A 27,947-nucleotide genomic window follows, 5' to 3' on the forward strand; every position below is an offset into this window, starting at 1 on the left:
TGACGATGAAAGGATGAATTCGGCTAATTGTCTTTTTATTTCAAAATGACAACCTCCCGTCCGGATCAGCAGTAGCAGCAGCAGCGGCGATAATAATAACGCGAGCGGGGGGGCAAGAAAAAGGCTGATAATGTGCGTGCAATGGGCACAGGCACAAATTAAAATTAAATTTCATTGTTTTCGCGCAGGGCAGAGCAAATACATAAATGCAAACAAAGCGCACGCAAACGCAGCGCACACAGACACACACACACACACCCGGTAAGTAGGCAAAAGCAAAGTACAATACAAAGAAGCGCGGCAAAGCTTCGACGCGTATAATTGCATACAAATATGGCTGGGGATCTATGTTTGTATGAAAGGATGATTAGAGTACGATGTCGTTTTTGTATTCCAGCAAAGCGTGTAGAGCTTAAAGGCAACTGACAGTAGCCTACTACCGAAAAGGAAGAGTGGCTTCTTCGCATGTACTCTTTCTGGTAGCCGACAGCTCTCGGAATACCTGGCTAGCATTATTCTGGAATCTGATTAGTCATGCTGTCGTGTGAAGCAGGAATTAATCTAAGCGTGATGATTGAATGCAGGCCTCCTTGGCTGAGTGGGGGAATTCTGGAATACATACGCTGTCTAAGATTTAAACACTTGCATGATATTTTTACTCGAGGAGTTCATTGCACCAAAAGGGGACGCCGTTTCGGAGTAGGACAGGTCTGGCTTTTATTTCTTTCATCTTGCCATCCTCAAGCCTTTCACACCACACAAACGCCAAGTGACGGCACCGCAATCAGATTTGAATTGCGTCTATACATTATATGCTGTAAGCAATCAGCACTTTCTCGGAACAATAACCCATCACTTTCCGATTGGATTCGCATATTGGTATATACGCCCATCTGATTTGCCTATCACGTTGCACACTGGAAGCCGCTGCTGCAGAAAAGAGATAAAGGGAAGCATAAAATTATATTACTATATGTTCTGATTATAATAAAAATAAAAGCACGGAAGCACAATCGCACGCAAGATGGCCAGCTCATTCCGAATCAAGCTCAAATTGGGCGGTAAACCAGGACAAGAACCATCAACCAAACAATCACAAGAATCCCCAAATCGAAACCTGATAAGTCCATCTCGATCGAATTCTGTATTTGAACGTGGAAGTTCTGCAATCGAAGGTGATGGCAGTAGCCTGTTAAGCGAAGATATCGCAGACGAAGAAGAAGAGGACGAATTGGAAGATTCTCCACCACCGCCAGATCAACAACAAATGAATCAAAATGCACAAGGAAAAGTACGTAAACTTTCAGGAGCAGCAGCGATGAAAGCAGCAAACAGTTTAAAAAAATCAAAAGGTACAACAAGTTCGGCAGGTGGAACACCTACTGCTACAGGTTCTGATCGTGAAGCATCAGTTTCAACCAGTAGAAGAGGATCACAAGAAGTTTCACCAACACCTTCTGGATCGGGAACATATCGAAAACGTGCTTCTTTGACGAATGAACAGGGAAAGACGATCGATGAGATGAGCATGGCAGAGATTGAAGCTTTACCTGCTGCCAAGAGGAGAAAGGGGATGAAACTGCGTGGAGCTGCAGGACCCGGTAGAGGCTGGAGAAAAGGTTTAAAGATGGACATGAAGCCGGTCTATCGTGCACCGGGAGATTCACCTCCTGCTCAAGTTATTCCCACAACGCCTTCTTCGTTTGCACAAAAGCCAAAATCCGCTCTTGCAAGAGACGCTCTCTCTAAAGCCAATACGCCAATGCGATCTGAATCACCCAATGGTGATTCTTCTGTAGGCGAAGGAAGTCGACATTGGGAGGATATTTCGGGATCTGTTGGAAATACGAGTATGGCAGATGTGAAGCCAAGCAGAGTATATCCTGCATCTAGTGCCGCTGTTGCAGCACGAAAGGCAAGAGCGGCCGGATTGGCAGGTTCGATGGATGCAAGACGAGAAAGTGGCTCAAATGCAAACACACATGCATCAACACCTAATCCCGTTTCTGTACCTACCAAACAAAGTGTACCAACAATGCAAGAAGAAGGAAAAGCAATAAGAGCAATCATACGTGGAGGACCACCGGTTTTACCACCGCCAAAGATTCCGATCGGATTTGTGGTTCCTAATACGATTGATAAACAAACAACTTCGAAATTTACACGGAAATGGCAAAGAAGTGGACGGGAAATTTTGAGCTTAGGTGGAAGAGTTTGGAGTGCGGTTAGTTGGATAAGTGAAGAATCAAACAAGTTTCCAACTAGTGCTGAAATGAAAGCGAACGCTTCGTCAACAAATGTCAATAATGCTTCTTCATCGGCCACACATGCACATGGAACGAGTACGCCTGCTTTGACGGGTATGAAATCTGCTTTGGCAACGGGAAATGTCACACCTGCAATCACTTCTCGTGCTGCTTCACCTGTACCCTCAAACGGTACCCCAGGTGATCAGACAGGCAGAAGTTCACCTGTAGCCTCAAAGGGAAACTTGGCTCCTCCGCCCCCACCATCAGCAATGTCCAGGCATCCTTCCAATTTTGGCAAACAAAACAGTTCACCTTCCAGTTCAGATTGGCGAGGTAGCTCAGCCGCATTTGCAGCAGCCAATCGAGGTCGATCTTAAAGTTTTGTTCTCACACATGTATCCCTAATCAATTACACACTTTTCTCACTAAATTTGGATCATTTGATTGATATTAAAAGCAGCCAGCGTCAAAATAAGTAGAAGAAAGGAGTGGTTGTACTGTTATGAGCGGCGCGCGATGCATGCTTGCTGTTAGGTATGAGGAGTGCAAACAAGCATTGCGGTGAGGTATGTAAGTGTGTGTGTCTGTGTGAGAGGGAGGGAGGTAGAAAAGATTGTCTGTGACTTGTCACTGTCACTGTGAAAATAAAAAAGAATGTAAAGTATCGCGGTGAATTTGGTATGTCCATTTGTGTGTGTGTGTCGGATGTGTCTGTCTGCGTTGCGAATCAAGAATAGAAGAGCAATTTGCAAAGACGACGGCTTGAAAGCAAGTTGAGTTGAACGAGAACAATAAATATGCAAAGATGGTATGTTTGCGATAACCAATGTACCGCTTGAAAAGAGAGGAAAAGTTTTTCTTGAGAACGAGAAGGATTTGCGAAAAAAGAATACGACATGGAAAAACAAAACAATGAGCAGCACTAAGGATCACCTTCGATCATCTTCTGCTACGTTGACTACGTGCGTCAGATGTGAAACCACCTTCTTCTGCCGTGACTGCTCCGTCAACACTTGAAGTGTATTCGGCACCACTTGTCATGCCTTCATCATCAGATGTTCCCGTTCCTGTTCCACTTCCGTTTCCTCCTCTACGTCCGGGTAGGTCTCCCTTTGTTGAGCTAACACAGACCAACGGTAAAGCACCTTCACTTCCATCAGCCGTTCGTCCGAGAGCCCAACCATCGTCATACAGACGAACGATTGTTACTCTCTGTTCGGGTTCGAGGGTCAATTCATCGTTTAGGGAAGCGTTGTACGGGTAAATAGCAACAACCTCTTCACCTACGTGAATATCTTGACCGGTATATTGATCGCGCACCATTGGTACAGTTGCGCCTTTATCACCTCCCGAACTGGACGTTAGAGCTTGACTTGTTGGTCTGGTGGTCGGGGAAGCTGGTCTTTGTTGTTGTTGTTGTTGTTGTTCTTGCTCATGGTGGTGAGCAGCAAAGCCTGCTGCTCCAATTCCTGCAGCGCCTGCTCCTAGTCCAGCAGCACCCAAAGCGTTCATGTTCATTGCATTACTTGGACCTCCAGCAGATTTTTCCATCTCTGGGCTGCCTGCCAACGATCGCCTAGACATATGATCTTCGCTATGCCAAGGCTTATCACCGCTAGAAGCACGGCCCGAAGAAGCGGCTCCTGCGGCACTATAAATGCCACCGCCGCCTCTACGTGCTTCAGGATCTTGATCTCTTTTCCTTCTGCCAAACAGTAAGAATGCGATCAAAGCGCCCAAAAGCAAAGCACCAACGATACATCCAACAATCACACCAGCCAATTGTCCACCGCTCAAATCTGGTCCGCTCTTATTGTATCGTGATGCAGCAGAAGATCCGTTCGTATCACTTGCCGCGGCAGCGGAAGAAGATGAGGACGATGCAGAAGCGGCGGCGGCCACTCTAGCGGCTCCGGGGTATCCAAACGAAGCGCAATCGCTCAAATTTGTATTGGAAGCAGTACAGCAAGAAGAGATTGTATTGTTGCCGGAAGGGTCGCATGCTTGACATAATTGGGCGCTGGTATAGGGACCGTAACCGCAATTACCTTCATTGGCGGATCCTTCAACGCAAGTGTTGCTGTTATTAGTGGCCAAAGAATTCCAATCGGTGCATTGTGTAAAGTCTTTTGTTAGTGTTTGTGATCGAGTTGCGTTGTGTTGGGCAGTTAAGATGCTTGTCGGAGCACAAATTGCAGGATTTGCAACGATTGCCTGTTCCGATGCAGCGTATTGTCTGCAAGTGTTTTGACAAACCATCTTTGCTTGCGTGCCAGCATTGCATTGTGCGGAGTAGCTGATCTGAGTAAATTCAGCACAATAAACTGTCCTTTCGTATTGTAGTGTGACGTTGGCAGAACCGGTTCGATTGCATTGTAGTCCGATATTAATCTTTGTTCGTGTGAATCGAGTAGGATCTGTCCAATATTGTGAAAATTGATCATCGAAAGAAGTAACATCGCTTACCTGTGCCATCCATGGCCATGCGCCAGACAAGTTTTGCGGATTGATATATTGATCTTGGAAAGCAGGACATTGCTTGCTTCCTTGTAGTGAGATGCATCCTGCCGGTCTAGATTGCGCTGAAATGGATGGTATAAGTGTTGCAATTGCAACGATTGCCGAAGTGAAAAGCATCTTCCAGCAAATAAAAAAAAAAGGGCGAAGAAAGGGTGGGTGAAGGTGATGGGGATAAGAGGGGTGTTAATTGGTCCGACTTCACGAGTTCCTTTCTCTATTCGGATCCCGCGCTACGAATTGTTGTCAACCCAACGCCAAAGACGAACGCCCAAAAAGGATAAGCCGAGAAAAATGCCGAAAAGGCTTAAAGGTAAATGATGGAGGTATGAATGAAAATGATGGCAAGGATTGGGAGGATGAAATGATGAATGCACACACACACAATGGGATAGTAAAGGAAACGCGAGCGCGAGGCTTGTTTCAAAAGGTAAAACTATCTTATGCTGCTGCTGCTGCTGCCTTTTTGCCTGCCTGCCTGTGTCTGCCTTCATTACAGATCTCGCTCCAGTAGGCTCAAGCGTTACCGTTTTATTATCGGTCTCCGCGCCGTGCTTTTAGAAAAATTGATCAATTTCATTTAACAATGCCCAAACCGCTTGCACTTCATATTCAGTCGGATAAATTTCCGCCGATATTCCTCTCATAAAGACAGTCTTACAAGGAAAGAGATGCTTTCTTTTTTTTCTTTAAGATGAAATGCACAAGCAGAAAGGAGAGAAGATGCATAAAAAAGCATGCAATCAAATTCACTTGCCAAAAAGGTTAATTTTTGGGCTTTCATTTACGCCATAATGTGCCTTGATTTTGATTTCAAAAAAGAAAGGTTGGTCAGGCAATCTATCACTTGTAAAAAAGTCCATTTTTGGCAAGTGAACAAAGAAGTGGCGCAAAATATCACTGTTTATGCTGTCAATCGTTTTGTTTTTTCTTTAGCGCGTAAAAATCTTCTACCGAAATTGACATTCTTACCCCTCGAACGCGAAAGGAATTCGACTGCCCTGTTGCCTGCACAGGAAGGAAGAGAAAAACGCGTGTTTTACTATGACTTTGTGATGTCTACTCGGGAGAAAGGTGATTATGTTCCCGACTTGTAGAGGAGAGTTACCTTGATCGAAATAAGTTTGCCACTCCTTGCTTTTAAACATTCCACGCTAGTGTTGGATCAAGTCACACTGAGATAGTAACGGATAAGCTCATTTCATATCGATATTCTGAGACATGCGTTTAACAAACAAATAAGACGATTCTAATCTTACTTCCGTCATTGTGCCTGTAATCATGAGAATAATTCGAGCAAGGGGATTAATTATGATCGAATTGCTATAGCATTTCATCAGTATTCTTTTAATCCCCCTCTAAACCTTATGCATTCGGGACTTGAATATAGAACACCGTTTATACTTTATGACGATCTTATCATTCGATCACGACTTGCTGGCCGTTCCTACATCCATGTGTAAAAATGACGGCAAGATTCATAAGCAAATCGGTCCTCTTTTTGCCTTTATGAATTCAATGCATGCGCCTGTTACCCACACACGAGTGTTTAGAGATTGTTATCCCGTTCCTGAAATGAAAGAATCAATTCTGATATTTGAACTTTAATGTGGGAATAAGATCGCATGATATCCGAGCTCCAGAATGGATTGAAATTGATTAAAATTAAACTTTCTTCATATCCGAACAAGGCCCCGTTCCTGATCGTCAATGATTATTGTTCCAGGCTAATTCATTTTCTGTGGGTGGAAGTTAGCGTAGGGTCCCTTTCTTGCATTCGCACTTTTCTTTTACAGGTAGATGAATTACACGATCGATAATTCTCATCGATCTTCACAGAACATCAAATCATAATATTCTCTTGATAGATTTAGCCCTTTGAACTTCTTCTCTGGCAAGCTTATTTGCATTGTAATCGATTTTATGAATGTTCAATTTAAGTTTATCATATTCTGCCCGCAATCGATTCAAATCTTTATCCGGTCCTACAGTCGTACCGATGTCGTGGACTATTTTACTCATTCGACGACTGGCTTGTTTGCATAAGTTTACACCTTGAACACATGCATAGGCAATACTTGATAATCTGGCAGACTTGCTTTTTGCACTTCCTTCTGCAACATGTTGGCTTGTTGGCAATTTCACTCTCCTGTTTTGTGAGCCCGGTTTATCCAGCGGCAAAGCTAGGACAAGTGAGGTAGCAATCAAGCAGAAAAAGCTTATTCTTGCTAGCTTGAACATAGTTGTTGCGAAAAGATAGCAAATGAGACTTCCTATTGACTGTTTTAGCTGTGTTGGTAGCTCACAAAAGCAACCAGCCTGTCGAGAGACGGACAGCTCCGGTAATATAAATTGTTTAGTCTGGGGCTCAATCTTGTGGTAGCCACATTGGCGTTGCAAATTAGGTTGTCCCCGAATCGAATTATTGTTACTCCCTCAACCTTGTAGGAGAATATGCAAATGCTGTGTATAGCACTCATTTCTCGAACAACATCTTCCCCACAGCACTGTTTGAGTATCATGATTTTTCCAGTCTGCCAACGATTTTACTTCTATTACACATTCTGCTATGATGGTACGCAAACTTTAAAAAAGGTTTCTACGATCCCGTGTTGCTGTACCATTGGCAACGGCTTGCATAGATTCAATATCATGTGTGTACCTATATAAAGTCCGATTCCATGTAGAATCATTTGTACATTCTGATTATATTGCTTATCGTTTCAACTTAACTTTTAACGATGAGATTTGCTATTTCCAGTACAATCCTTACCCTTTTTGCCGTAATGACATTTCTCACCATTGCTTCTGGATTTCCCTTGCCAATGGAAGATAATCAATCCCATCATGGCGCAACGGACTCATCACCGTCAAAAGCGACAAAAGGAGTGGGTAATATGACAGAAATGAAATATAGATGTGTACAAGGAATGCTTCATGGCAAAGTGCTGGCAAACAAGATTGGAATTCAATACGAGCAATTTCCAAGTCGTTTTCATTGTCAACCTGCATCCGAACGTGTGATCACAGAGCATAATGTTCGAGTTCATAAAAATAAAATTGAAAATCATCAAGCAATGATCAAAGCGAATCGCATTGTAAGAGCAAAGGCAAAAGGTGAAAAAGCAAGCAGTCCTGCTGCGGCCCCAGATTCATTTTTAAGACATGGTACTTCACCATAATGCTGTGTTACTGTTATGTCATATTTGGTGTTCTTAAACACTTTCTAATAGATCGAATAACATCATCGTATGCTATGATTAACTTGAATGCATTCATTCGTGCAAAAGTAGCCGAATCGCGCCATAGCACTATTAGCGGGCAGTACACGGGCATAAGTGGTAAACGCACGCACAAGCACTTAAGAAGAAAAAAACAAAAAGAAGATCCATTCACACGACTTTGTCATTCACTTCAACACCATCACTTCTTGTACATTCCTCGCTGCGTTTCCTGTTCATCTCCAAGGCTATATGGTACGACAATACTAATAACGACATCTCCGCTCTTTGATCTAAAAAAATGTCTACGCCTACCATTGGCTTAACGCCAGCGGTGGAAGATGATACTTTACGCAGCAGCAACAACAACAACAACAATGCCGAACCAAAGATGATTAGCGAAATCATTGCAAATGCTATCAAATCAGATAAACCAGTTTTCAGTTTGGAATTCTTTCCGCCAAAAACACAACAAGGATTGTCAAACCTTTATACCCGTATCGCACGTATGGTTACAGATTTGGATCCTGCTTGGATTCAAATCACATGGGGTGCTGGAGGATCAACACAAAGTACAAGTCTTGATCTGGCGGGAAGGGTTCAAGCGGGAGCTTTGGGTCCAAAGGCAATCTTGGAAAGTTCTATTTTGGATAGCACTCCCTCCACTCCGATCGAAGACGGAAGGCATGAACTGCTTTCACGAAACGTTTGCTTACACTTGACTTGCACAAATGTGGAAAAGGCAAGCTTGGACGAAACTCTAGACCGAGCCCTGAAATCAGGCATTCGTAACATTCTAGCTTTGCGTGGTGATCCGCCTCGTGGTCAAGAGCTATGGGTGGCAGCCGATGATCGATTTCAACATGCTACAGATCTGGTACGATACATCCGAAGTAGACACGGTAACGCATTCTGTATCGGTGTAGCGGCTTATCCTGAAATGCACCCTGATGCCGAAGCCAACGAAACACCAAATTCTGAGATACAGCACCTTTTGGCCAAACAAGAAGTTGGGGCCGACTTCATCGTCACACAACTTTTCTACGATGTCGACAATTTCTTGGCATGGTATGCAGATTGCCGAGCGAATGGAATCACGATACCCATCATCCCCGGAGTGATGCCCATTCAAAGCTACCAGACGTTCCGCAGAGTGACAAGCTTGTGCAAGGCAAAAGTGCCGCAAGCTGTATGGGATGCAATAGAACCTGTTCGGTTTGACGATGCTGCAGTTCGTGATGTTGGCGTGAACCTTACAAAGGCGTTAATCGAAAAGATTTGTCAATCGACCGATATCCGTGCATTTCACATTTGCACATTGAACTTGGAGAAAAGCACAAAGACGATCTTGCAAGCATTACAATGGCTGTCAGATCCGAAAAGTAAGCAAAATCCAGCAAAAGCTACGTCTGATGCAACAAAGATTGAGAAGGCCAGCCTTACTTCGAATACCCACTCGCAAACCTTGAAACCGCCGACAAATCCAGTCACCACAATGGAGGAGGCTGCCGCTACTTGGGATGAGTTCCCTAACGGACGATATGGTGATGCTAGAAGTCCAGCTTTCGGACAGATTGATGGATATGGTGTTTCACTCAAGATTCCACCACAAGAAGCACTTCGACAATGGGGTAGACCGACAACGAATGCAGAGATTAGCGACATTTTCACCCTGTACCTGAATGGCAAATTGGAGGTGATTCCTTGGTGTGATTGTCCAATTTTGCCGGAGACAAATTCGATTAGTAATGAACTCTTACGACTTAATGCTGATAAAGGAGCCAAATTGGAAGAGTCTTTTACAGGGAAGGGATGGTGGACGGTTGGATCACAACCCAGTGCAGATGGTATCGACTCTTCTGATCCCGTGTTCGGATTCGGTCCCGCACATGGATACATTTTCCAGAAAGCATTCGTGGAATTCTTCAGTACTGAAAAGGATATGTTGGATTTGGAAAAGCGAATAGAAGAATACAATACCAAAAAAGGGGGAACATGGTTAAGTTTCTTTGCCGGAAATCGTGCAGGACAATTTCGTACAAACGTAGATGCAGAACAAGGCGAAAGTTGTGCGGTGACTTGGGGTTGTTTTGTTGGCAAAGAGATCGTTCAAACGACAATAATTGAACGTGAAAGTTTTGATGCTTGGCGTGAAGAAGCTTTTGGAATTTGGTCAGAATGGGAAACCCTATTTCCTGCTCATTCTCCAACAAAATCACTTTTGCAAGAAATCGGTCAACAAAGATGGTTGGTCACAGTCATTCATCATGATTATAAGGATGAAGGCGCACTGTGGTCTTTCCTGGAAGTTCGTTAAAAGTTACTTTAAATTCTCCCATTGATTCATAACAGTCATTGTATAATATACATCCAATAGAGTCGCCCGCATTGTACAATATATATCTTTACCCGGGAATCGCAAAATATACAAAAATTAGGCTTCGTTTCCATCTGCCTCCTCATTCTCTTGAGGGCTGTTCTCCTCGTTTACCTCGGCAATCTCTTCTGCTTGTTCGGTTGTAGGAGCACTTGACGGCTGTCCTTCCCTGTTCTGCATTGGCGGCTTCTTGGCAACTTTCTTCTTTTTCTTTTTTGCATTGGCAGAGCCTGCCGAAGCATTTTGTCTTCCACCCATCTGTACGTCTCCCTCCCTTAGTTCTTCCCCTCCTTCGTGTTCTACCTTTGCTCTTGCTTCAACAAAGAACATCAAATCCCGTACTTGTTCCTTAAGTTCTGCATTCTCGGATCGTAAGCTTTCGATTTCTTTTTGCCATCCTTTATCCTCACTTGTCATCTTTTCGATGCGTGAGACCAGACCCTGTGCCATCAAACGTTCACCACGAAGATCTTCATCGAGTTTCTTGATCCGTTTCAAGCTAACTTCAAGATTGGTTTGAAGATGATCATGCCGGCTTGTTACTGCCTCCAAACGATTTCGTAGTTCCTCCCTCTCTTTCTGAGATTGGTCCAAAGCCAACGCTGTTCTTGTATTTATCTCCTCAGAACTTTCAACTTTTTGTTGATGCGCTCGTACTTGATCTTCATAGAAGGCACGTTGACTTTCCAGCTGCGTACTGAGAAGATGCGAATATTCCAGCCCCAAAGCTTCCATCTTGTCTTCTACATCAGCCATACTTTGTCCTCCGGGCGCAGTTGAACCTGATTCTCCGGCACGATCCATACTACCACTGGCTTGCATCGCACTTCCGCCTTTTTCACCTTTGGCACCTCTGAAAGCTTTTGGCGTTGGTCCACCTTCATCCAGCACACCAAATTCTGCTTTGCTTTGGATGAGTCTATGTACGTATCCATCACCGGCATAATCCCAAACACGTTGTGATTCAAGTTCCAGGCTGTACAGATGCCCAGTCTCTTTGAAATGTCGATGGGCATGACCCGCTTTATATCTTCCACATCCCACAGTAGCACAAATCAAGCAAACCCATAAATCACTCCCCGTCCCGCATACTGCACAACAACCATGTTCTGGCACGAAAAAAGGTAAGATGTGACCTTTCTTTGTCAATCTTGATTGTGTATAACGACAGACCGGACAACGTGAATCGGACCATCTGCTCAAACAAGAACAATGGAAGGTATGTTGACATGTGACTGTCATCAATCCAGTCACACTTGAATCCATACGCTCCAAGCAAACCGGACACGTTGGTAATTCTGAAAGTGACGGAATCCGTTGGATTGAATTGGCGGCTGATGTTGACGTATTGCCCCGTTCAGGTGCAATGATCGGCCAAGGATCGCTATTTGCCAGCAAGGGGTATGCATAGGGTAATGTGGATGTGGTGGAAACAGTGACTTTTGTTACGTAGACCACTCGACACAGCTCATCTGGATCTTCTGTAGGATCAAAAGGCTGATCAGCATACATCTTATGAAACTCCTCCGCATTGGCAGCATCTCTGAACTTGAGTAAAACCATACATCTTCCTGCTGTTTCTTCCCTGATCATTCGTACTTGACTGATCGCATTCGCTGCTGGCTCGATCAGCTGCAGAAAATCTGCAGGTCCAATGTACGATGGTACTCCCAAAACGGCCAATATGCTGCCTGTATCGTCTTCGAGTGTTGTGGATGTCTTTGCGTTTGTTGCCTTTAGAGAGTCGTCATCTCTGAATAAATGGACGATTCCGAAAGATACATCCAATGAGCCTGACTTTCTGCCATCTTTTCTTTCGCTTTCGTCATCATCTTCTATCCTGAAAGAACTTTCTTTGACGAATCTCGAAACAGGAGTGGAGATTGCTGAGGGAGAGAGCGACTTTGAGGCTACCGGCGATCCCGGCATGGATATACTCGAAGGTTGTGGCGTAGCCTGAGCAAACCGATTTGGTGAATCTTTCGTTCGCACATCTTTCCGTAGATTGTTTGGGCTCATACTTGAGCGGTTATTGCCACGTCCTCTATCTGCTGGAATAGATCGGTCTAACCACTGAATAGATAGCGGTCCCAATCGAGCGTCTAAGGGACGATCAACTTTCCTTGCAATTTCGTACAAAGAACGCGGTGCCGCTTTATCAAATACTGTTGATTGATTTGGATCTGAAGAATATACTTTATCGTATTTACTGAAAATATCTTCGAATGGTGGTGATTGAGTTGAATAAATGCAAACGTGAACGTGAAATCCAGCAACGTCTTCGCGAGGCATTTATGGGAGTGGGATGTTGTGATTGTACACAACTTGCCTTTTAACCAGCAGATGCCAAGCGTTTACCAGCAGGTATACTTGCCCCGAATTGTTATTTTGGGGTGAATGAGGAAACGCAATGATGATCGAAGATGAAAGCGGACAATTACAATTGGGGAACGTGGAGTTCAAAACGCGATATTCACTATGCGTGTGCATATTGTCCGCTTTCCGAATTTAGAGAGACGGGCGAACCGCGTGAAATTGAATTGAATATCAAACAACAGGGACAGACACTCAAATTAAGCTTCTTAAGAGAAATGGTTTAGCGTGATGATGAAAGAAGTTGTTGCTACCCACCATCACAACGAAGATGTATTCATCAAGACATAGACCAGCATTATCACTTGCTGCTAGCGTTGATCTTGATGTTGAAGGAGGTGGTAGGCTAGATGAAGATTACGATGGCGGCTGGTCCTCATCTTCTTCTTCGGCCTGGTCAGCTAAAGGTCCGGCAGCCTATACATCATCTATGAGCATTGCACAATCGGCAAAATTACACCTTCAATGGGCAAAAGCTGGTTGGTTTGATGCAAATAGATGGATTGAGGCTGGAAAAGTCGCAACAAGATCAGCAGAGATACGATTTGGCATCATCAAAGGATTGATATTATCCGCTACAATCACTACGCTCATCTTCTTTTTCGAATTGGCCTTCTTTCCCAGACACCTTTTCCCCACCAAATCTGGAGAGAGCCATGAGGATCTCGATGATCACGTTGGAAGTATAGGAAGTGTATTCTGGCTATATCCTCTAATAGCAGGCTCCTACTTTCTCGCTGCTTCTTGGACAGTCGATGTTGCTCATGCTGCCTACAAGCTCAAACATGCTCGTGGTATCTCTATGGTGCCTTCAACAATTCCAGCAGGAACATCAAGGCGGCTTATCTTGGAATCTTATCGTATCATTCTTATTCTTAACTATTTCGTCATATCGATAGCCCTACAGCATATCCCATGGATCGGAAGAACACTTTCATTTATCTTTATGTCTTTTATTGACGCTTACTACTGCTTTGAGCAGGGTTGGATCGCTCGTGGATGGTCTGTCGAACGCAGGATGCGGTATGCAGAAAGTAGATGGGCTTATTTTGTGGCATTCGGTTTGCCATCTACAGCAATCAGCTTCTTCCATCCTTCTGGTTTGCTCAATTTGATGCTATTCATGCTCGTATTTCCGATTTGCACTGTTTTGGCAATGCTCGGCAACCCTCAACCTCGCCAAGCGCCAAATAGTACGACTACCATCACACCTACATCTGCAGGAATGAACTCGAGTGGCATCCCTGGAAACACGTCCCTTTCACCTGTTCTGCCACCTCGCTTACCGATCTTTTGGTTGACTGTAAAGTGTTACAGATTAGTATTACGATCGTTCCCTCGTCTACTCGATGCAAGTTCAGCGGCTATGGCCACACCTTCTGCAACAGGTGGAAATAGCGCTGCCTGGAGACAAGCAAGGCAATTTGCCAATCCTGCCTTGTTTGCAGCTGGAGGAGGTGCGAGTGGGTACAGTGCTCAATCGAATGGTGTTTATGGAAACAATATGAATGGCGTTCATTCTCCTCAAGCAGCATATGGATCTGCGGGAGGTTTTGGAACGGGTGTCGATCTTGGAACAGGTGTGACTACGACGGGCAAAAGAGGTGCAATGGCAGCACAAATCGTGGATGGTGCTTGGGGAGGTCAAGGTATCAATGGAGCTGCACCGGGAATCAAAACTGGGGCAGATGGAATAAACGGTCCTGCAGCTTATGGAAATGGGATTTCAGCTCCAGCCCAACCAATGAATGCTGGCAATTATGGAATCAATGCAGCAGCATCAAAGCCTGCTCCGCCACCTTCTGTTCCACCACCACCTAGAGGTGGTAAGAAGAAAGACTGAAAACAATGGAAATGCTCGTCCAATTCACGCTAAATTACGACATATCACACAATGATTGTACATTACCATCACTACATTTGTGGATTCAAATCACATTTTATAAAAGGTAACCAACAAACAAAAGGGTTCTTGCAAATGTAAACAGATTAGTGTTCTCCGATGGGTAAACGTTGTTTGTGTAGGTATTCGCTAAATGTCGATCCTGATCCTCCTCCATTAGCCACCAGTCTGATCAACCAAGCTGGCAGGTTAGGCATTAGCAAAGAAAGTGCATAAGCTCCAGCTGGTGCAAAGAATACTTGCGAACGATCTTGTTCCAAGACCTTGACAATCTTCGCAGCAGCTTGATCGACTGTTAGGGTAGGGAAGATGAATTGATTCTTTTGTTCTTTCATTCGATCTTTTGTCATATCAGTATGAATCATTAACGGACAAAAGACTGAATTTCGAACACGATCAGATTTATGCCAAGATTGAATTTCATAATTCAACGTATGATGAAGTGAAACGATTCCGGCTTTTGATGCATTATAGGTTGCATTGGCAGGCAAAGGTGCAAATGCTGCACCACTTCCGATCATCAAAATATGACCACCAAAATTATTACGGATAGGGAACTCTCCTTCTTGACGTGCTGCATGCTGAGCACTTGCTTTACCCTTCAAAACCAGTTCTTGATCTTGTTCTTCATCGTAATCACTGAGAAGATCTTGACCAAACACTTTGACGAAATTGAAGGATCCTTTAAGGTTGACGTCAATGACCGCATTACTGAAGGAGCTTGGGAATCTATGAGGCGGGTCCATGACAACGCTATGACGAGCAATACCAGCTGCGCTGATCAGCATTGTTGGGTATCCAAGTTCGCTGTGTACTTGCTTTCGTGCTTGAATTAATTCTTCTTCTTTTGTCACATCTGCTTCCAAGAATAAATCTTCTTTTCCGTGTAATGACTTGGCTGCTTTATCAATCACCACCACACGAGCTCCTTTCTCCTTGAGCAATTCACATACCCTTCCTCCCATTCCGCGTGATCCTCCCGTAATTACGACGAGATGATCGGACCATCGAATCGTTCTTGGAGCAGAACCATCAATGACCAAACGAGCGCCAATTCGATTGATCAATCTGGTGATTGCAATGATGGAATAAATCCTAAGCCAAGCATTTGAACGAAAGAGAGATTCAAACAAAGTTTTCATAAGATCTTTTACACGCTCTCGAACGGGGATCGGTAATCCAGTCTTTACACTTTTTCCATTACTGATTTGCCAAAATGCATCTCCTACTTCTGCACCTTTCAAGATGTATAGCAAACCGGCCAAAATTGCAGGTGAGTAGCGTGGCCCTGTAAGCGGTTCTAAAACCTCTACAATATGGTCTATTGTGATCGCCATGTCGAATGTATGCGTGTGAGAAAGAGGAAGAAGGGAAGATGATTGAGTACAATATCAACTCTTTCTGTTCCTGGATTACGCATGAAAGGCAGCTTTCAAACGTGTACACATACTGATGTTACACTGTCAAACTGCAATCAACCCCGCATCACCCGCGCTTAGACTTTAAGCAATAATTAAATTTAAGGCTAAATTGATCGCTTCCCTTTTTATTACACCGAAGGCTCGGGGGAAAGAAGAGCTCGAGCACACACTACCTACACACTTCCACCATCCTTGGGAAATTGTTGACTTGGATCTTTCTTGGTCCTTTTGCTTTTTTTGGCTGTCTTGGGCGGTGTTGCCTTTGCAACCCTTTGGCGGTATGCTCTGGCAGTATGCATATTCCTTTCACGTATTTCATCCGCTCGTTCGGTCGGTAAATTCTGCCACCATTTTTGATAACGTACTTTCGTTTTCTCTTTTTGTGCTTCATGTTTCATTGGATCTTTCTGCACATTTTGTCGGTATATACGTTGTTTGAGTGCATGTCTTTCTTTCTTTTCTTCAAGTGTCAGCTTTCGCTTACCGCTTGCTTTGGGTATCTTTCGAATATCAATATTGGTGGCTTTAGAGAGCGAAGCGGTTGGGTTAGTATGTGAAGGTGCAGGTTGTTGGGACGGTAATTGTGGCGATTGATGTGCTTCCGCTCGAATTGGCGACGGAATCAGGCTGTGAGATATATCTGTCTCCAAAAGCGGATCTAAAAAATCCCGGTCAACATCGCCCGCTATCGGTTGAGGAGAATGTGGTGGGCTGACACACTTTACTGAGCAAGCTAGCACAAAAGTTAGGATTACAATCGTGAGCATGACTTGTACTAGGATGATATGGATGAAGCTTGAGAAAATTTTTTCTTTATTCTTTCCGCTTTTTAATATTCGGTAAATGTGCGACATTTGCCCCGTAAAGTTTGAAACTTTGACAAGAAATGGAGTAAAATAAAGTATGCGTCAATTGTAATCCTATTGATTGCGACTCTCTTCCGTCTGCTTTTGCTCTTTCTTACGCTTTGCAGATGCCCTTTGACCGGCTGCATGCTTGGCTTTAAGTTCGTCATACATTTGTAAATCTTCTTTCGTTGCAATTCCCTCACGTACACGTTTCCGTAAATCTTTTCTTCGATCGGTCCGCTGAAAATTAGGATCTTCTTCCAGCTTACGCTGCATGTATGATGAGAATGCCTTTCGTTCATTATTTTTTCTTTCATCTAGATTGCTATATCGACTTTTCTTATAATCCCTTCTTTGTTTCAAAATAGCTTCGTATTTCTTTGGGTCTTTCTTCGTTTCATGATACCGTTGTCTTTGTCTAAAATTCTGCAACAAACGTTGTTCTTTCATTCTCGGTATCGACTGAGGAAGTGAGACTTTTTTGATTGTATCGTCTACTCGATCAGTGGTCTATAAAGCGATGAAGTACTTGAGTAAAGAAGCACAACAATCTTTCTTCTCGTAGAAAACTTACTCTTATCATTTCTGCCGTGGGTGAGTCCTCAGCAGGAGAGGCTGGCTGATTAAGATCGATATCTAAATCATAAGAACAAGCTTGTAAAGCTAAAGTGCAGACGACTAGAGAAATTTGGATGGACAGCAACATTATTGATGAGTCCAAGAGGAAAAGGAGGCGTATGTATAATATTAATTCATACACTTTCAGGTAGCAAGGAGGTGTGGTATTATAGCCCCGGCTGCGTAATCTGATCAGTTGATGGATGCTTATCAGTGACGAAAAGTGTGTTTCTTTTTATGCAAGGCTCGCCCCTTTGCTCAACCTTTGCTCAACATCAGAGCAAAATGCGGACGGCTGCTGTGTTCCTACACTGTGAGCGTCATGGTTAGATAAAAATGTTGCAAGAACTTCTAATGCATTCATTTATAATATTGGTACATATGTTATCAAGATTCCGTGAACAATAATTATAAGCTCTTAAGTTCTTCGTAATGATCTGATACTGAGACAAATGTCTCTATCGAAGATTAGACTACTAGACTTATAAATTGGAAATCGATTAAGGATCTTGCTGTTTTTCATTGATTCGGCGCTTCTTCTTTGCTCTTTTGTTATCAATCGATGAGGGTGCTTGCTGCCTCTTTCCTTTTAGCAAGTGGTGTTTTTTTACCGCTGCCGTAACCTTGTCACACAGAATACGATACTTCGTTTTGTCTTCATCTGTTGCTGTTCCCTCAAAGATACGTTTGCGTAACAGCGTTCTTGAATCTTTTTGTCTGAAATCCGGGTCTTCTTCTTTCTTGCGCTTTATGTAAGCCTTTGTAGTTGAAGATGTCTTCAGACGTTCTTCATTCTTTCTTTCTTCTGGTAGATTTTGGAAACGTCTGTGCTTGTATTCCCTTTTTAATCTCAGATATTCTGCATAATTAGGCCCATTCTTCTTTCTTTGATAGTATCTTTTGCTCGCCTCGTTTGCCTTTTCTTTGTTTCTCTTTGGCCTCTCTTTTGCTTTGATTGGTGCATCAGCATTCTGGGTTGGGCTTATCTGAGCATTTGTCTACAAGAAAGAGTAAAATGTGTTCAATTTCTTTTCTGACCTTATCAATTAAAATAATTTTACTTACTGTCATCATATCTGTCGTTGGCCACTCTTCTTCATTGTCTGGGGAAGCTGGTTGATTCAAATCAATTTCTTGCCCGACTGGCCAGGCATGGTGCAATGAGCACAGCGAAAGAACGAAGACAAAGAAGGAGTAGAACAACAACATGATAAATGATCGTCGTGGGAGGCAAGGGCATGAGTATTTGTGTTGAGTATGAAAATATGCTATACATTTCATATCTCTAGCCCCGGTATGGAGCTGTTGCGTAAATATTTATGTATTGACTGGCCAAACTCTCATCTTTATTTCGAATGTGACTGGCTTGTAGAAATTCAATTGACTTTATAAGTTTTATGCTATATGAGACGTCATACAGGCTATCACAACAACGTATATTACCGTATATATATATATATATAATCATTTTTACCCTTCATAACATATTATCAGCCTGATCAGAGATTGCCAGCGTGTTTTCATGGAAGTATAAATCAATTATGCAGACCCTTTGTCACTCTAAATATGTCACCTTATCTATGAATCTCAACTGACTGATTTGCTTCGTGCCAGTACAATTTTCATTGTTTCACATCAAGCATACACTACCTAACACTTCAACCATCCTTAAGAGATTGTTGATTTGGATCTTTCTCCGTCCTTTTCCTTTTCTTGCTTATCTTGGGCGGTGTCACTTGTGCAACCCTTTGACGGTATGCTCTGGCAGAATGCATATTCTTTTCACGTATCTCAACTGCTCGTTCGGGTGGTAAATTCGTCCACCACCTCTGTTGACGTGCTTTTGTTTTCTCTTTGTGTGCTTCATGTTTCATTGGATCTTTCTTTACGTTTTGTCGGTATATACGTTGCTTGAGTGCATGTCTTTCTTTTTTCTCTTCAGGTGTCATCTTTTGCTTACCGCTTGATTTTGGAATCTTTCGAATATCAATATTGGTGGCTTTAGAGAGCGATGCGGATGGGTTAGTATGTGAAGGTGCAGGTTGTTGGGACGGTACTTGTGGCGATTGATGTGCTTCTGCTCGAATCGGCGACCGAATCAGACTGTGAGATATATCTGTCCCCAAAAGCGGCTCTAAAGAGTCCCAATCAACATCTCCCGCTATCGGTTGAGGAGAATGTGGTGGGCTGACACACTTTACTGAGCAAGCTAGCACAAAAGCTACGATTACAATCGTGAGCATGACTTGTACTAGGATGGTATGGATGATGCTAAAGGAAAAGCTTGCTCTGGTCTTTCCGGTTTTTATCACTCGGTAAGTTTGCGACATTTGCCCCGTAAAGTTCGAAATTTTGACAAACAAAGCGATAAATCAAATTATGCGTGATCTGATACCTCATTGAATGTAAATGTTTTCCGTTTTCTTCTTCTCTTTCGTGCGTTGTGCCGATGCCCTTTGTCCGGCTGCATGCTTGGCTTTAAGTTCGTCATACTGTTGTAAATCTTCTTTCGTTGCAGTCCCCTCACGTACACGTTTTCGTAATTCTTTTCTTCGATCGAAAGGCTTAAAATTAGGGTCCTTTTCCAGTTTACGCTGCTTGTAAGCTAATTGTCCCTTACGTTTCTCAGCTCGGAATTCCTTCTTTCTGCTTTCATCAAAATTGCTATACCAATTTTTTCTGTAATCCGCCTTTTGCTTCAAAAATACTTCGTACTTCTTAGGGTCCTTTTTTAATTTGTTATACCAATTCTTTTGTCTGATTTTCTTTGATAAACGTTGCTCTTTCGTTTTTTGCTTCTTTGGAGGCTGTGACACCTTGATGATTGTATAGTTTCTTTGATCGGTGGACTATAAGAGCGATTAAGTAAGTAATCAATGTTGTAGAACAATCATTTATTCACATAGGAAACTCACTTTCATCATTTCTGCAGTTGTTGGCTCCTCAGCAGGAGAAGCTGGCTGATTAAGATCGATATCTAAACCATAAGAGTATACTTGTAAAGCTAAAGTATAGACGACTAGAGAAACTTGGATGGACAGTAACATTATTGACGAGTCCAAGAGGAAAAGGATGCGTATGTGCAGTACTAGTTTATACACTTTCACGAAGCAAGGCGGTGTGGTATTGGAGTCCCGTCTGCGTACTCTGACTGATTCATGCTCATCAGCGACGAAAAGTGTGTTTCTTGATATGCAAGGCTGTACGAAGCAGAAAGGGGTGTAATAGAAGGTGGTATAGAAAAAGGTGGGCATTTTCGACAGTTCATACAAAAGTTGCGTTAGATCAAGGCCAGTACAAAATCTTACGAGGAGTACAAATCACATCAAAGTTAGATAGGCTTGTGTTTAATGAGACATTGAGCGGCATAAGACTTTGATGATCCGCCTAGTAAAGCATTGTTGGGTAGAAGTGTATGCACTGTAGAGAGTGAGACGAAGAAAAGTGGAAGGAAAAGCGTTGAAAGTCAAGTTGAGGAGAAATTTTGCTCTAAAGCTTTATTTCTTGATTCCTTTGCTGATTTGTACTTTAATTGTGCAATCTGATTCTTTTCGTTAATTTCACGATACTTTCGCATATCCTCTTCATTTGCTGTGCCTTCGCGGACTCTTTTACGTATCTGTGTCCTTGACTCCCGCCTTTTGAAGGTGGGCTTTGATCTGCACTTTTTCAATGCAATTTTATTCCTTTCACTGATTTCACGATACTTTTATTTATCCTCTTCGGTTGCTGTTCCTTCGCGAACTCTTTTACGTATCCCTGTCCTTGCGTCATATTTTTTATATGTAGGATCTTTTTCCTTCTTTCTTCGTTCGTACTCAGCAGTTGCTCTTGCATGCTGTAAACGATGTTCAGCTTTTGTCTTGTCATCCAATCTTTCATGCCTTTTCGCTGCATTTTCGCGCCTCCTATCTAAGAAAGCTTTATACGCACCAGGTATTTGTTTCATCTTTTCGTAACGGCTTTTGCTCCTAATATTCTTTGCTAGACGTTTACTTTCTTCACGAGAGAGAGGATCTGTAACCGGGATCTCACTGGATCCTGAAACGCTTTGATCAACAGACTATAAAAACAATAATTAATGACTTTTCTCTACTCGCTTTACAACAGTACTCACTTTCATCATTGCAGCCGTTGGTATCTCTTCCGCAGGAGAAGCTGGCTGATTCAAATCAATGCTTTGATCGAAAGGCCGAGCCTTCAAAGCCAAAGGGCAAATAAATAAAAAGATTTGAATAAATGAGAATATGATTGACGATTGTAGAAAGAAAGAGAGGCGTACGATATGAATGATTATACATTACAAGCTCGAATGGCGAGGCGGTGTAATGATGTAACCCCGACTGCAAGCTCTACATTTTATGCAAGGCTGGACTGGGCGGTCTATTGTGGTCAAAAATGGAAAAAGATGTGAAAGGAGGTGAAGTTGAAAATGGGCGTACTTGACAGCTCATTTAAAAGCTGTATCAATCCGAGCCCGGTAAAACACTCTTTTGCAGTGCACATCGCTTTCACGTCTGATATGAGTGTAGATAACTACGAATTCAGCGGCATCTGCCTTTAATGAAATGACTTGTTGGGAAAGAGTCGAAACTATGCCACCAGTTCCATATACAATTTGTAAAATCTGATAAATCTTTTTAAAAGGTTGGGTGATACAACTATGTCAGGAATACTGATCCTAAAGACATGAAGTTACACACAAAAAGTATTACCAACTCCTTCAGCTCTTGGAAGTGCGACGCTTCTTAGGTGAGCGTTCATTTTCCATCGAAAGACTTGCTTCTTTTGCTGACCTGCTCTTCATCTTGGAAAGTTTATTCTTTTCGTTGATCTCACGAAGCCTTTGCTTATCCTCTTCAGTTCCTCTACCCTCCCTCACTCGTTTACGCACTTCAGCTCTTGCATCGTACTTTCTATATGAAGGATCTCTTTCCCTTCTTTTCCTTTCGCTAATAAGATTCGCTCTTACATGTTTCAAACGAATTTCGGCCTTCGTCTTATCATCTGCCTTTTGGAACCTTCTTATCTTGTTTTCTCGCCTTGACTTTAGTAGGTTCGCATAAGCTTCGGGGTTCTTTTTCACTTTTTGATAACGGCGCCTTTGTTTAGCATTATTTGCTAAACGCTTTCTCTGAAGTTCAGAGAGGGAATTCGTAGTCGTACTTTCATTAGCTTCTAAAACCCTTTGGTCAGTAAATTATGAATACAGAGATGATAAGTTCGTCTTGTTCTATAAATCTTGTAGGAAATAACTCACTTTCATCATTTCTGTTGGCCATTCTTCCGTTTCTAAGGCTGGCTGATTCAGATCAATCGTTTGATCGAACGCACATATCTGGTATAAGAACAAATTGGCAAGACAGAGTATCAGACTGAGTGAAAACATGGTTGAGGATAAAGTGGATTGAGAAAAAGGAGTATTGAGGTTATATACGTGTACTTGAACGGCACTATGAGGAAGCCCCGGCTAACAAACTGTTTATATGTGATTTGTTTCCCCATTTCATTTGCCTTTTCTTTATCTCTCTTCCTCTTCTCTTTTGCGTCAATTGGTGCATTTTTACCTCCAGCAGGGCCTGCCTGATCATTGGTCTTTTAAGAAAAAGAATGAGATTTGCATTCAGCTTCCCTTGAAGAGGCTGTGGTATAAGGAAGAATTACTCACGGGTATTATCTCTGTCGTCGGCCACTCTCCTTCGACGGGAGAAGCTGATCGATTTAAATCAACTTCTTTCCCAACTTGCCCCGCACGGTGTAAGGAGAATAATGAGAGTACAAAGAGGAAGATAGAGTAGAACAAAAACATGATCAATAATCGTTGCGGAAAGCAAGGGGACACATGTATCTGTGCTGATTATGAGTATGTGATATGCTTTTCATAAGTCTAGCCCCGGTATGATGGTTTTGCGTGACTGTTTATTTTCTGGCCAGCCACACCTTCATCTTTGCTATGAGTGTGGTTGATTTGAAGGCGCAGTCCTAACTAGAGGCATTTTCTTCGCTGAATTTAGAGCCGCTTGTTTACGGTTTTGGTCTCGGATTCTATCTTTCTTCAACAATTCCGCATGTTTGCGTACATCGTCCTCTGAGGGATTTCCCTCACGGATCCGTGCACGTAATTGAGTTCGTTTGTCTATTTTACGATATTCGGGATTCTGCTGCTTCCTACTGTGCATAAGCTTTCGATAAGAAAGCCTCTTTTGTAAGAGTAGTTCTTCTTTTTCAGCTTTATTTAAATTGTGATACTTGTCTTTTGCCTTTTGACTTTTTATTGTTTTAAACTTTTCATAGTCTTCCGGTTTCGTCATCAACTTTGCCTTGAAAGTATCCCTATATACTTTCATTTTGAGTTTGCTTCTGTGCCTCTTAGGCTTTGTAGAGCGAGATTGGTCTGGAACAGAATCTTGTACTGTTTGCTTCATTGGTGCTGTCATACTTTCTTCATGTTGTTCAAGGGGTAGATTCAAGTCTATATTCATAGAATCGATTGCTGGCTCATTTAAGTCGAGATCCAATTGCGCTGAGCTTGTTTGTCGCAAGACGAAAAGGAGAATGAATAGATTGAGCTGTAAGAGCAACATGAGGGTTGATTATCGTTGTTAATGTAAAAACTATAGTGGACATAAAAAACTTTATAAAGTGGTAGGTTGAGCCCCGATGCGTACTCTTGATCGACTAACTGCTTGATACTGCCTTACATCACGTTTTTCTAGCCTGTATGATGTTCTTTATTGATGGTCTCATCTTTCTGTTCTTGCATCATTCTTTTAGCTCTTTTATTAGCTTGATAGCGCTTATCTGTCTCTAACAATTGGTTGTATGTTTTGATCTGCTGTTCAGTTGCAGTGCCTTGCTCAATTTCCTTACGCAGAGCGGGCCTTTGGCCTTGACGTCGAAAGTTTGGGTCACTTTAGTTAAATAACATGGAAAATTGGATCAGCAAGAGGTACGAACCATTCAACGTCACTCTTACTCACCTCTGCTTCTTCTTTGTATAATACCTGTGCTGATATATTTTATTACGACTAACAAAATTTTTTTTCTCCTCTGGTGTCATCTTTTCACCGCAATAAGATGTGTCAGCTTTTCCTTCTGTATTGATTTGGTCAATGTTACTCACATCCTTTCTACGTTGTTGCTCGTAACTGTTCTTTTTAGCGAGGTATATCTCATATCTTTTAGGATCCTATTTTTTTGTGTAAGTAGGGCTACATCACAAGGAAAGGCGAGGTTCAAACTCACAGCTCTCAAATTTTTCAGATATGTTTGGCTGTGCTTTCTCTAAGAATGTATAGACTAGTCAGTGATAGTTTCATTACTGAGCAGAACCTTTTCAGCCATACCTTCATTGCTTTATGGATTTTTGCCCGTACTTTGAGGTGCCCTGTCGCTTGCGAAGTTGCATCTGTGGTCTCCTTAAGAAGGACGCCTTCTGGAGGAGAGCCTTGACCAGAGTCGTTGCCCATAGGCCACAAATCCCCTCCTTGCGCCAAAGGCTCGTTCAAGTCAATGCCTAACTGAACAGCATTAATGATTTTAAAAAGCGAGAAATAGCTGAAAAGCCACAAGATGATTACTTTAAGCATTAAAGAAGAATAAAGAAGTGGTGATAATGTGGAAGCGATGATTGTGGCTAAGAACAGGCATTAATATACATTTCCCAATAGTCGGAAATCCAACACAGACACTATAGCCCCGCTGAAATATTGGCTAAAGCTGTTCGAGGCAATATATGTATTGAAGCACTTGCATTTTACAGCTCAAATGTACACATATAATTTGCATAATTCTTTACTCTAATTGCGTTTTCATCTGGTACAGCGTTGCACACAAAGATGCAGACACGATAATTTCATTGTAGCAAGCTCATCAAAACGCTGGTAAAGCTCTGAGGACCCACAAGCAGATCCGAGAGCGTCAGATGTATAATTTAATTCCCGGCTTGAGCATTTGCCTGCTTTTTTCGCTCTCTAGCTTCTTTTTGGTACGCCCTATCATGTTGCAAAAGATCTTTGTACCTTTCCAAATCCGCAACCGTTGCAGTACCTGACTTGAGATTATCTCGAAATCGAGTCCTTGCATTGGATCGAGAACCTTTTCTCTGAGATTTTTGCGTAAGTCTCCATTTCTGAACTCTTTTCAGTGTTTGCATGCGTATTCTATCTAATTGTTCTGCTGGCAAATCCTTCATTCGTTTTTCCCTCAAAGTTCTCTTCTTCGCTTTGTATGCCTCCCACGACGTAGGATCTTCTCTAATTTTACGATAATATTTCTTATTCTTGATTTGAATCGGTGTCAGCTGGGAATGATTTTCTTGTTTTGGAGTGGTGGCTTTATCTAAAGATTCAAACCCTAGAAGTCTAGGACCTATTCCGGAGTGAAGAAACTCATGGTCACTCGTTCGGATCTCAGGCTGTTGCAGAGCACTTCTTCCGTTCGCTGACCGATCATTTGGTCGTGAATCTCGATCCATCGGTCTTGCAGAGACAAAAGTGACCGCTAAGAACAGCACAATGTTAAAATTTTTCATGGCAAAGGTAGTTTGGTAAAAGATTAAAGAAAGGTTCTATTGACTTTGTTGCTTTTTATTACATATACATACAATAGCCCCGATTGCTTGATTGCGTGTGTATTTAATCAACATACGTAATTTTGTAAAATGCTGTACCTTAAAGATCTAGCGATGTCCTGAATCATCTGAACGTTTTCCCCCTTTACCGATCTGACCTGATTGCATTTGTTTCATTTTCACTTCTTGATGATATAGTCTGTCTTTCTCTAATAGATATTTATACTTTTCTATTTCCGCTTCCGTTGCCGTATTATCTTTAATTTTTGCACGAAGTTTCATTCTTGAATTTGGTCTTGCTCTTTTGGTCGGGCTGTAGGGAAGAATTGATTCGGGTGAGCTTATAAGCCACTTTTGATGCATGTGTTGGTCAACTCACTCTGCTTGTCTGACCTTAAGTCTTGCTTTCCTTTCTCTTTCCTTTCTTGCGCGAATTTCCTGTTTCTTCTGTTCGGGTTGCTGTATTAATGGAAATATATGTCATTTGTTCAGGAAGATTGGTTGAATGAATTGATCCAAATACTACTTACTTTTGCGACATACCCCTTATACCACTCTCTCTTTTTCTCCTTGTATGTTCGCCATTTCTCAGGATCCTAGGTAATGGAAGGGTATCATTTTGAGCTTATGAAGCGTTCTTATTTTAACTCCATTCTCCTCTTACCGATTTGATCTTATTGTAGTATTTTTTCCCCTGAATTTGTTTTAGTTAGAGTCAGTGTACAACTAGGGAGATTTGAATCAGATACAAGCACTTACTGAAAGCAAAGAAGCTTCAGTTGCCTTTCGTTTTGGTCTCTTTCTTGCAACTTTAGCTTGACTGCTTGCTTCGACTTTCATGTCTTCTTGTTTGAGGGTGGAATCTGTCGGTGATCTCAATCTATCTGCTTCGGTGTGTATATTTGGCTGAGGACTAGACTCTGGGTCGTGTAGTACCTCATTCCATGTTAAGTGATCTGTTTGAAATCGAGCATTTTCAGCATTAAGCGGCTGCAATTTATCCCAATCGATGGTGTTGTTGATCACATGGGGAGGCGAACCAGGTGAACCATGATTCATAGGTTGCGCAAGAGGAAGAAATAATAGTGAAAGGTGAAGAACACTACATAATAGCCAGAACATGGTGAGCAACAAAGCACATATAGCCTCGATAGGGAAATGAGAAGAATTGAACAAATTCCGTATAAATGTACTTTTCAATTTATCAAACAATTGGTGACTAATTTTAGTCACAGCCTTTCAAATGTGTTTAATTTGCAGCCGACACAGCATTCATTCATAGCAACTGCAACCGTTCAGCTTGCAGTGCTATCTTTATCCGCTTAACTGTTTGCTTGCTTTTTCAAACGTTTCCTCCTCTCCTCTTGATATAATCGATCTCTTTCTCTCATCGATTTGAGCTTTAAAATTTGTTGTTGTGACGCTGTTCCAGCTTGAATTTTTTCCATTAGAAATCGTCGGTGATTGACCGAACTACTTCCGTAGTTACCTCTGATTGGCAAATTAAGAGATGAAGTTCAGAAATGAGAAGAATCTCTCATTGCATCTCAATTGTGACTACTCACCTTTGACGAGCCCTCACCTTGAAGTTCTTCTTATTTTGTTTCCGGCTAGCTTGTCTTTCTGGAAGAGGGATCTATATAAAACTTTGTAAGGGTGAGCAATCAAAGATCGGCTATAAAATTTCAATAACATGTTCTTACTCCTTTCCTCAATCGTTCTTGCCGTAACTCTATCCTTCGATCTTTACGTCTTTGAGCCTTCTCTGGATTCTGCAGTAGTCAAGGGTGGTAACTCAGCTTTGCTTTTAGACGAAAACGTAACTTATACTTTCTTCTTACCAGCTTT

At 42.3% G+C, this 27,947-nt stretch overlaps 16 protein-coding genes across 16 annotated transcripts; 4 read left to right on the forward strand and 12 right to left on the reverse strand.

Moving 5' to 3' along the window:
• The first annotated feature begins 745 nt into the window (after window positions 1–745).
• On the forward strand, window positions 746–2,840 carry FA14DRAFT_91512 (uncharacterized protein). The gene has a single exon (XM_025503063.1). It carries the CDS (start codon window positions 1,025–1,027, stop codon window positions 2,624–2,626), a length of 1,602 nt encoding a protein of 533 aa, XP_025351918.1. The 5' UTR covers window positions 746–1,024; the 3' UTR covers window positions 2,627–2,840.
• FA14DRAFT_91494 (uncharacterized protein) lies at window positions 2,671–3,112 on the reverse strand. Its single transcript, XM_025503061.1, has one exon. It carries the CDS (start codon window positions 2,935–2,937, stop codon window positions 2,716–2,718), a length of 222 nt encoding a protein of 73 aa, XP_025351919.1. The 5' UTR covers window positions 2,938–3,112; the 3' UTR covers window positions 2,671–2,715.
• FA14DRAFT_91499 (uncharacterized protein) lies at window positions 3,063–4,990 on the reverse strand. The gene is made up of 2 exons (XM_025503062.1): window positions 3,959–4,990; window positions 3,063–3,811 (listed from the first exon to the last, which is right to left on the reverse strand). The coding sequence occupies exons 1-2, from the start codon at window positions 4,884–4,886 to the stop codon at window positions 3,189–3,191; spliced, it is 1,551 nt and encodes a 516-aa protein (XP_025351920.1). The 5' UTR covers window positions 4,887–4,990; the 3' UTR covers window positions 3,063–3,188.
• A 1,624-nt stretch (window positions 4,991–6,614) lies between these two features.
• FA14DRAFT_158432 (uncharacterized protein) lies at window positions 6,615–7,007 on the reverse strand (the record flags this gene model as incomplete). Its single annotated transcript, XM_025497958.1, has 1 exon — window positions 6,615–7,007. The coding sequence occupies one exon, from the start codon at window positions 7,005–7,007 to the stop codon at window positions 6,615–6,617; it is 393 nt and encodes a 130-aa protein (XP_025351921.1).
• Window positions 7,008–7,507: 500 nt separating this feature from the next.
• Window positions 7,508–7,948, forward strand: FA14DRAFT_192704 (uncharacterized protein; the record flags this gene model as incomplete). The annotated part of the gene is made up of 1 exon (XM_025501954.1): window positions 7,508–7,948. The coding sequence occupies one exon, from the start codon at window positions 7,508–7,510 to the stop codon at window positions 7,946–7,948; it is 441 nt and encodes a 146-aa protein (XP_025351922.1).
• A 430-nt stretch (window positions 7,949–8,378) lies between these two features.
• FA14DRAFT_169193 (methylenetetrahydrofolate reduct) lies at window positions 8,379–10,304 on the forward strand (the record flags this gene model as incomplete). The annotated part of the gene is made up of 1 exon (XM_025500191.1): window positions 8,379–10,304. One exon carries the CDS (start codon window positions 8,379–8,381, stop codon window positions 10,302–10,304), a length of 1,926 nt encoding a protein of 641 aa, XP_025351923.1.
• A 15-nt stretch (window positions 10,305–10,319) lies between these two features.
• On the reverse strand, window positions 10,320–12,293 carry FA14DRAFT_150975 (zf-UBP-domain-containing protein; the record flags this gene model as incomplete). The annotated part of the gene is made up of 2 exons (XM_025497457.1): window positions 10,320–11,179; window positions 11,243–12,293. 2 exons carry the CDS (start codon window positions 12,291–12,293, stop codon window positions 10,422–10,424), a joined length of 1,809 nt encoding a protein of 602 aa, XP_025351924.1. The 3' UTR covers window positions 10,320–10,421.
• Window positions 12,294–13,023: 730 nt separating this feature from the next.
• FA14DRAFT_107961 (uncharacterized protein) lies at window positions 13,024–14,109 on the forward strand (the record flags this gene model as incomplete). Its single annotated transcript, XM_025495825.1, has 1 exon — window positions 13,024–14,109. A coding segment is annotated over one exon (1,086 nt), but the record flags the coding sequence as incomplete, so codon positions are not given.
• Window positions 14,110–14,726: 617 nt separating this feature from the next.
• FA14DRAFT_127937 (NAD(P)-binding protein) lies at window positions 14,727–15,782 on the reverse strand (the record flags this gene model as incomplete). Its single annotated transcript, XM_025496826.1, has 2 exons — window positions 14,727–15,197; window positions 15,249–15,782. 2 exons carry the CDS (start codon window positions 15,780–15,782, stop codon window positions 14,727–14,729), a joined length of 1,005 nt encoding a protein of 334 aa, XP_025351926.1.
• A 452-nt stretch (window positions 15,783–16,234) lies between these two features.
• Window positions 16,235–17,615, reverse strand: FA14DRAFT_175295 (uncharacterized protein; the record flags this gene model as incomplete). Its single annotated transcript, XM_025500586.1, has 3 exons — window positions 16,235–16,794; window positions 17,026–17,419; window positions 17,484–17,615. The coding sequence occupies 3 exons, from the start codon at window positions 17,613–17,615 to the stop codon at window positions 16,235–16,237; spliced, it is 1,086 nt and encodes a 361-aa protein (XP_025351927.1).
• A 412-nt stretch (window positions 17,616–18,027) lies between these two features.
• Window positions 18,028–18,736, reverse strand: FA14DRAFT_158438 (uncharacterized protein; the record flags this gene model as incomplete). The annotated part of the gene is made up of 2 exons (XM_025497959.1): window positions 18,028–18,525; window positions 18,593–18,736. 2 exons carry the CDS (start codon window positions 18,734–18,736, stop codon window positions 18,028–18,030), a joined length of 642 nt encoding a protein of 213 aa, XP_025351928.1.
• Window positions 18,737–19,923: 1,187 nt separating this feature from the next.
• Window positions 19,924–20,574, reverse strand: FA14DRAFT_158439 (uncharacterized protein; the record flags this gene model as incomplete). The annotated part of the gene is made up of 2 exons (XM_025497960.1): window positions 19,924–20,376; window positions 20,443–20,574. The coding sequence occupies 2 exons, from the start codon at window positions 20,572–20,574 to the stop codon at window positions 19,924–19,926; spliced, it is 585 nt and encodes a 194-aa protein (XP_025351929.1).
• A 662-nt stretch (window positions 20,575–21,236) lies between these two features.
• Window positions 21,237–21,650, reverse strand: FA14DRAFT_158440 (uncharacterized protein; the record flags this gene model as incomplete). Its single annotated transcript, XM_025497961.1, has 2 exons — window positions 21,237–21,590; window positions 21,645–21,650. The coding sequence occupies 2 exons, from the start codon at window positions 21,648–21,650 to the stop codon at window positions 21,237–21,239; spliced, it is 360 nt and encodes a 119-aa protein (XP_025351930.1).
• A 600-nt stretch (window positions 21,651–22,250) lies between these two features.
• On the reverse strand, window positions 22,251–22,809 carry FA14DRAFT_158441 (uncharacterized protein; the record flags this gene model as incomplete). Its single annotated transcript, XM_025497962.1, has 2 exons — window positions 22,251–22,705; window positions 22,788–22,809. 2 exons carry the CDS (start codon window positions 22,807–22,809, stop codon window positions 22,251–22,253), a joined length of 477 nt encoding a protein of 158 aa, XP_025351931.1.
• Window positions 22,810–23,478: 669 nt separating this feature from the next.
• On the reverse strand, window positions 23,479–24,111 carry FA14DRAFT_158442 (uncharacterized protein; the record flags this gene model as incomplete). Its single annotated transcript, XM_025497963.1, has 1 exon — window positions 23,479–24,111. One exon carries the CDS (start codon window positions 24,109–24,111, stop codon window positions 23,479–23,481), a length of 633 nt encoding a protein of 210 aa, XP_025351932.1.
• Window positions 24,112–24,239: 128 nt separating this feature from the next.
• Window positions 24,240–27,158, reverse strand: FA14DRAFT_182422 (uncharacterized protein; the record flags this gene model as incomplete). Its single annotated transcript, XM_025501206.1, has 11 exons — window positions 24,240–24,438; window positions 24,508–24,587; window positions 24,651–24,716; window positions 24,773–24,811; window positions 24,874–25,084; window positions 25,549–26,029; window positions 26,258–26,412; window positions 26,479–26,558; window positions 26,630–26,695; window positions 26,764–26,793; window positions 26,859–27,158. 11 exons carry the CDS (start codon window positions 27,156–27,158, stop codon window positions 24,240–24,242), a joined length of 1,707 nt encoding a protein of 568 aa, XP_025351933.1.
• Window positions 27,159–27,947: the final 789 nt, after the last annotated feature.

The sequence above is a fragment of the Meira miltonrushii genome (assembly GCF_003144205.1).
Source record: "Meira miltonrushii strain MCA 3882 unplaced genomic scaffold FA14scaffold_6, whole genome shotgun sequence".
Lineage (NCBI taxonomy): Eukaryota > Fungi > Basidiomycota > Exobasidiomycetes > Exobasidiales > Brachybasidiaceae > Meira > Meira miltonrushii.

Coding starts and splice junctions, on each gene's coding strand:
- FA14DRAFT_91499 (XM_025503062.1), bottom strand. CDS start 4,886: ATGCTTTTCACTTCGGCAATCGTTGCAATTGCAACACTTATACCATCC. Junction 3,812..3,958: donor GATCGCATTCTTACTGTTTG/GCAGAAGGAAAA, acceptor GATCGTTGGCAG/GCAGCCCAGAGATGGAAAAA.
- FA14DRAFT_91494 (XM_025503061.1), bottom strand. CDS start 2,937: ATGGACATACCAAATTCACCGCGATACTTTACATTCTTTTTTATTTTC.
- FA14DRAFT_91512 (XM_025503063.1), top strand. CDS start 1,025: ATGGCCAGCTCATTCCGAATCAAGCTCAAATTGGGCGGTAAACCAGGA.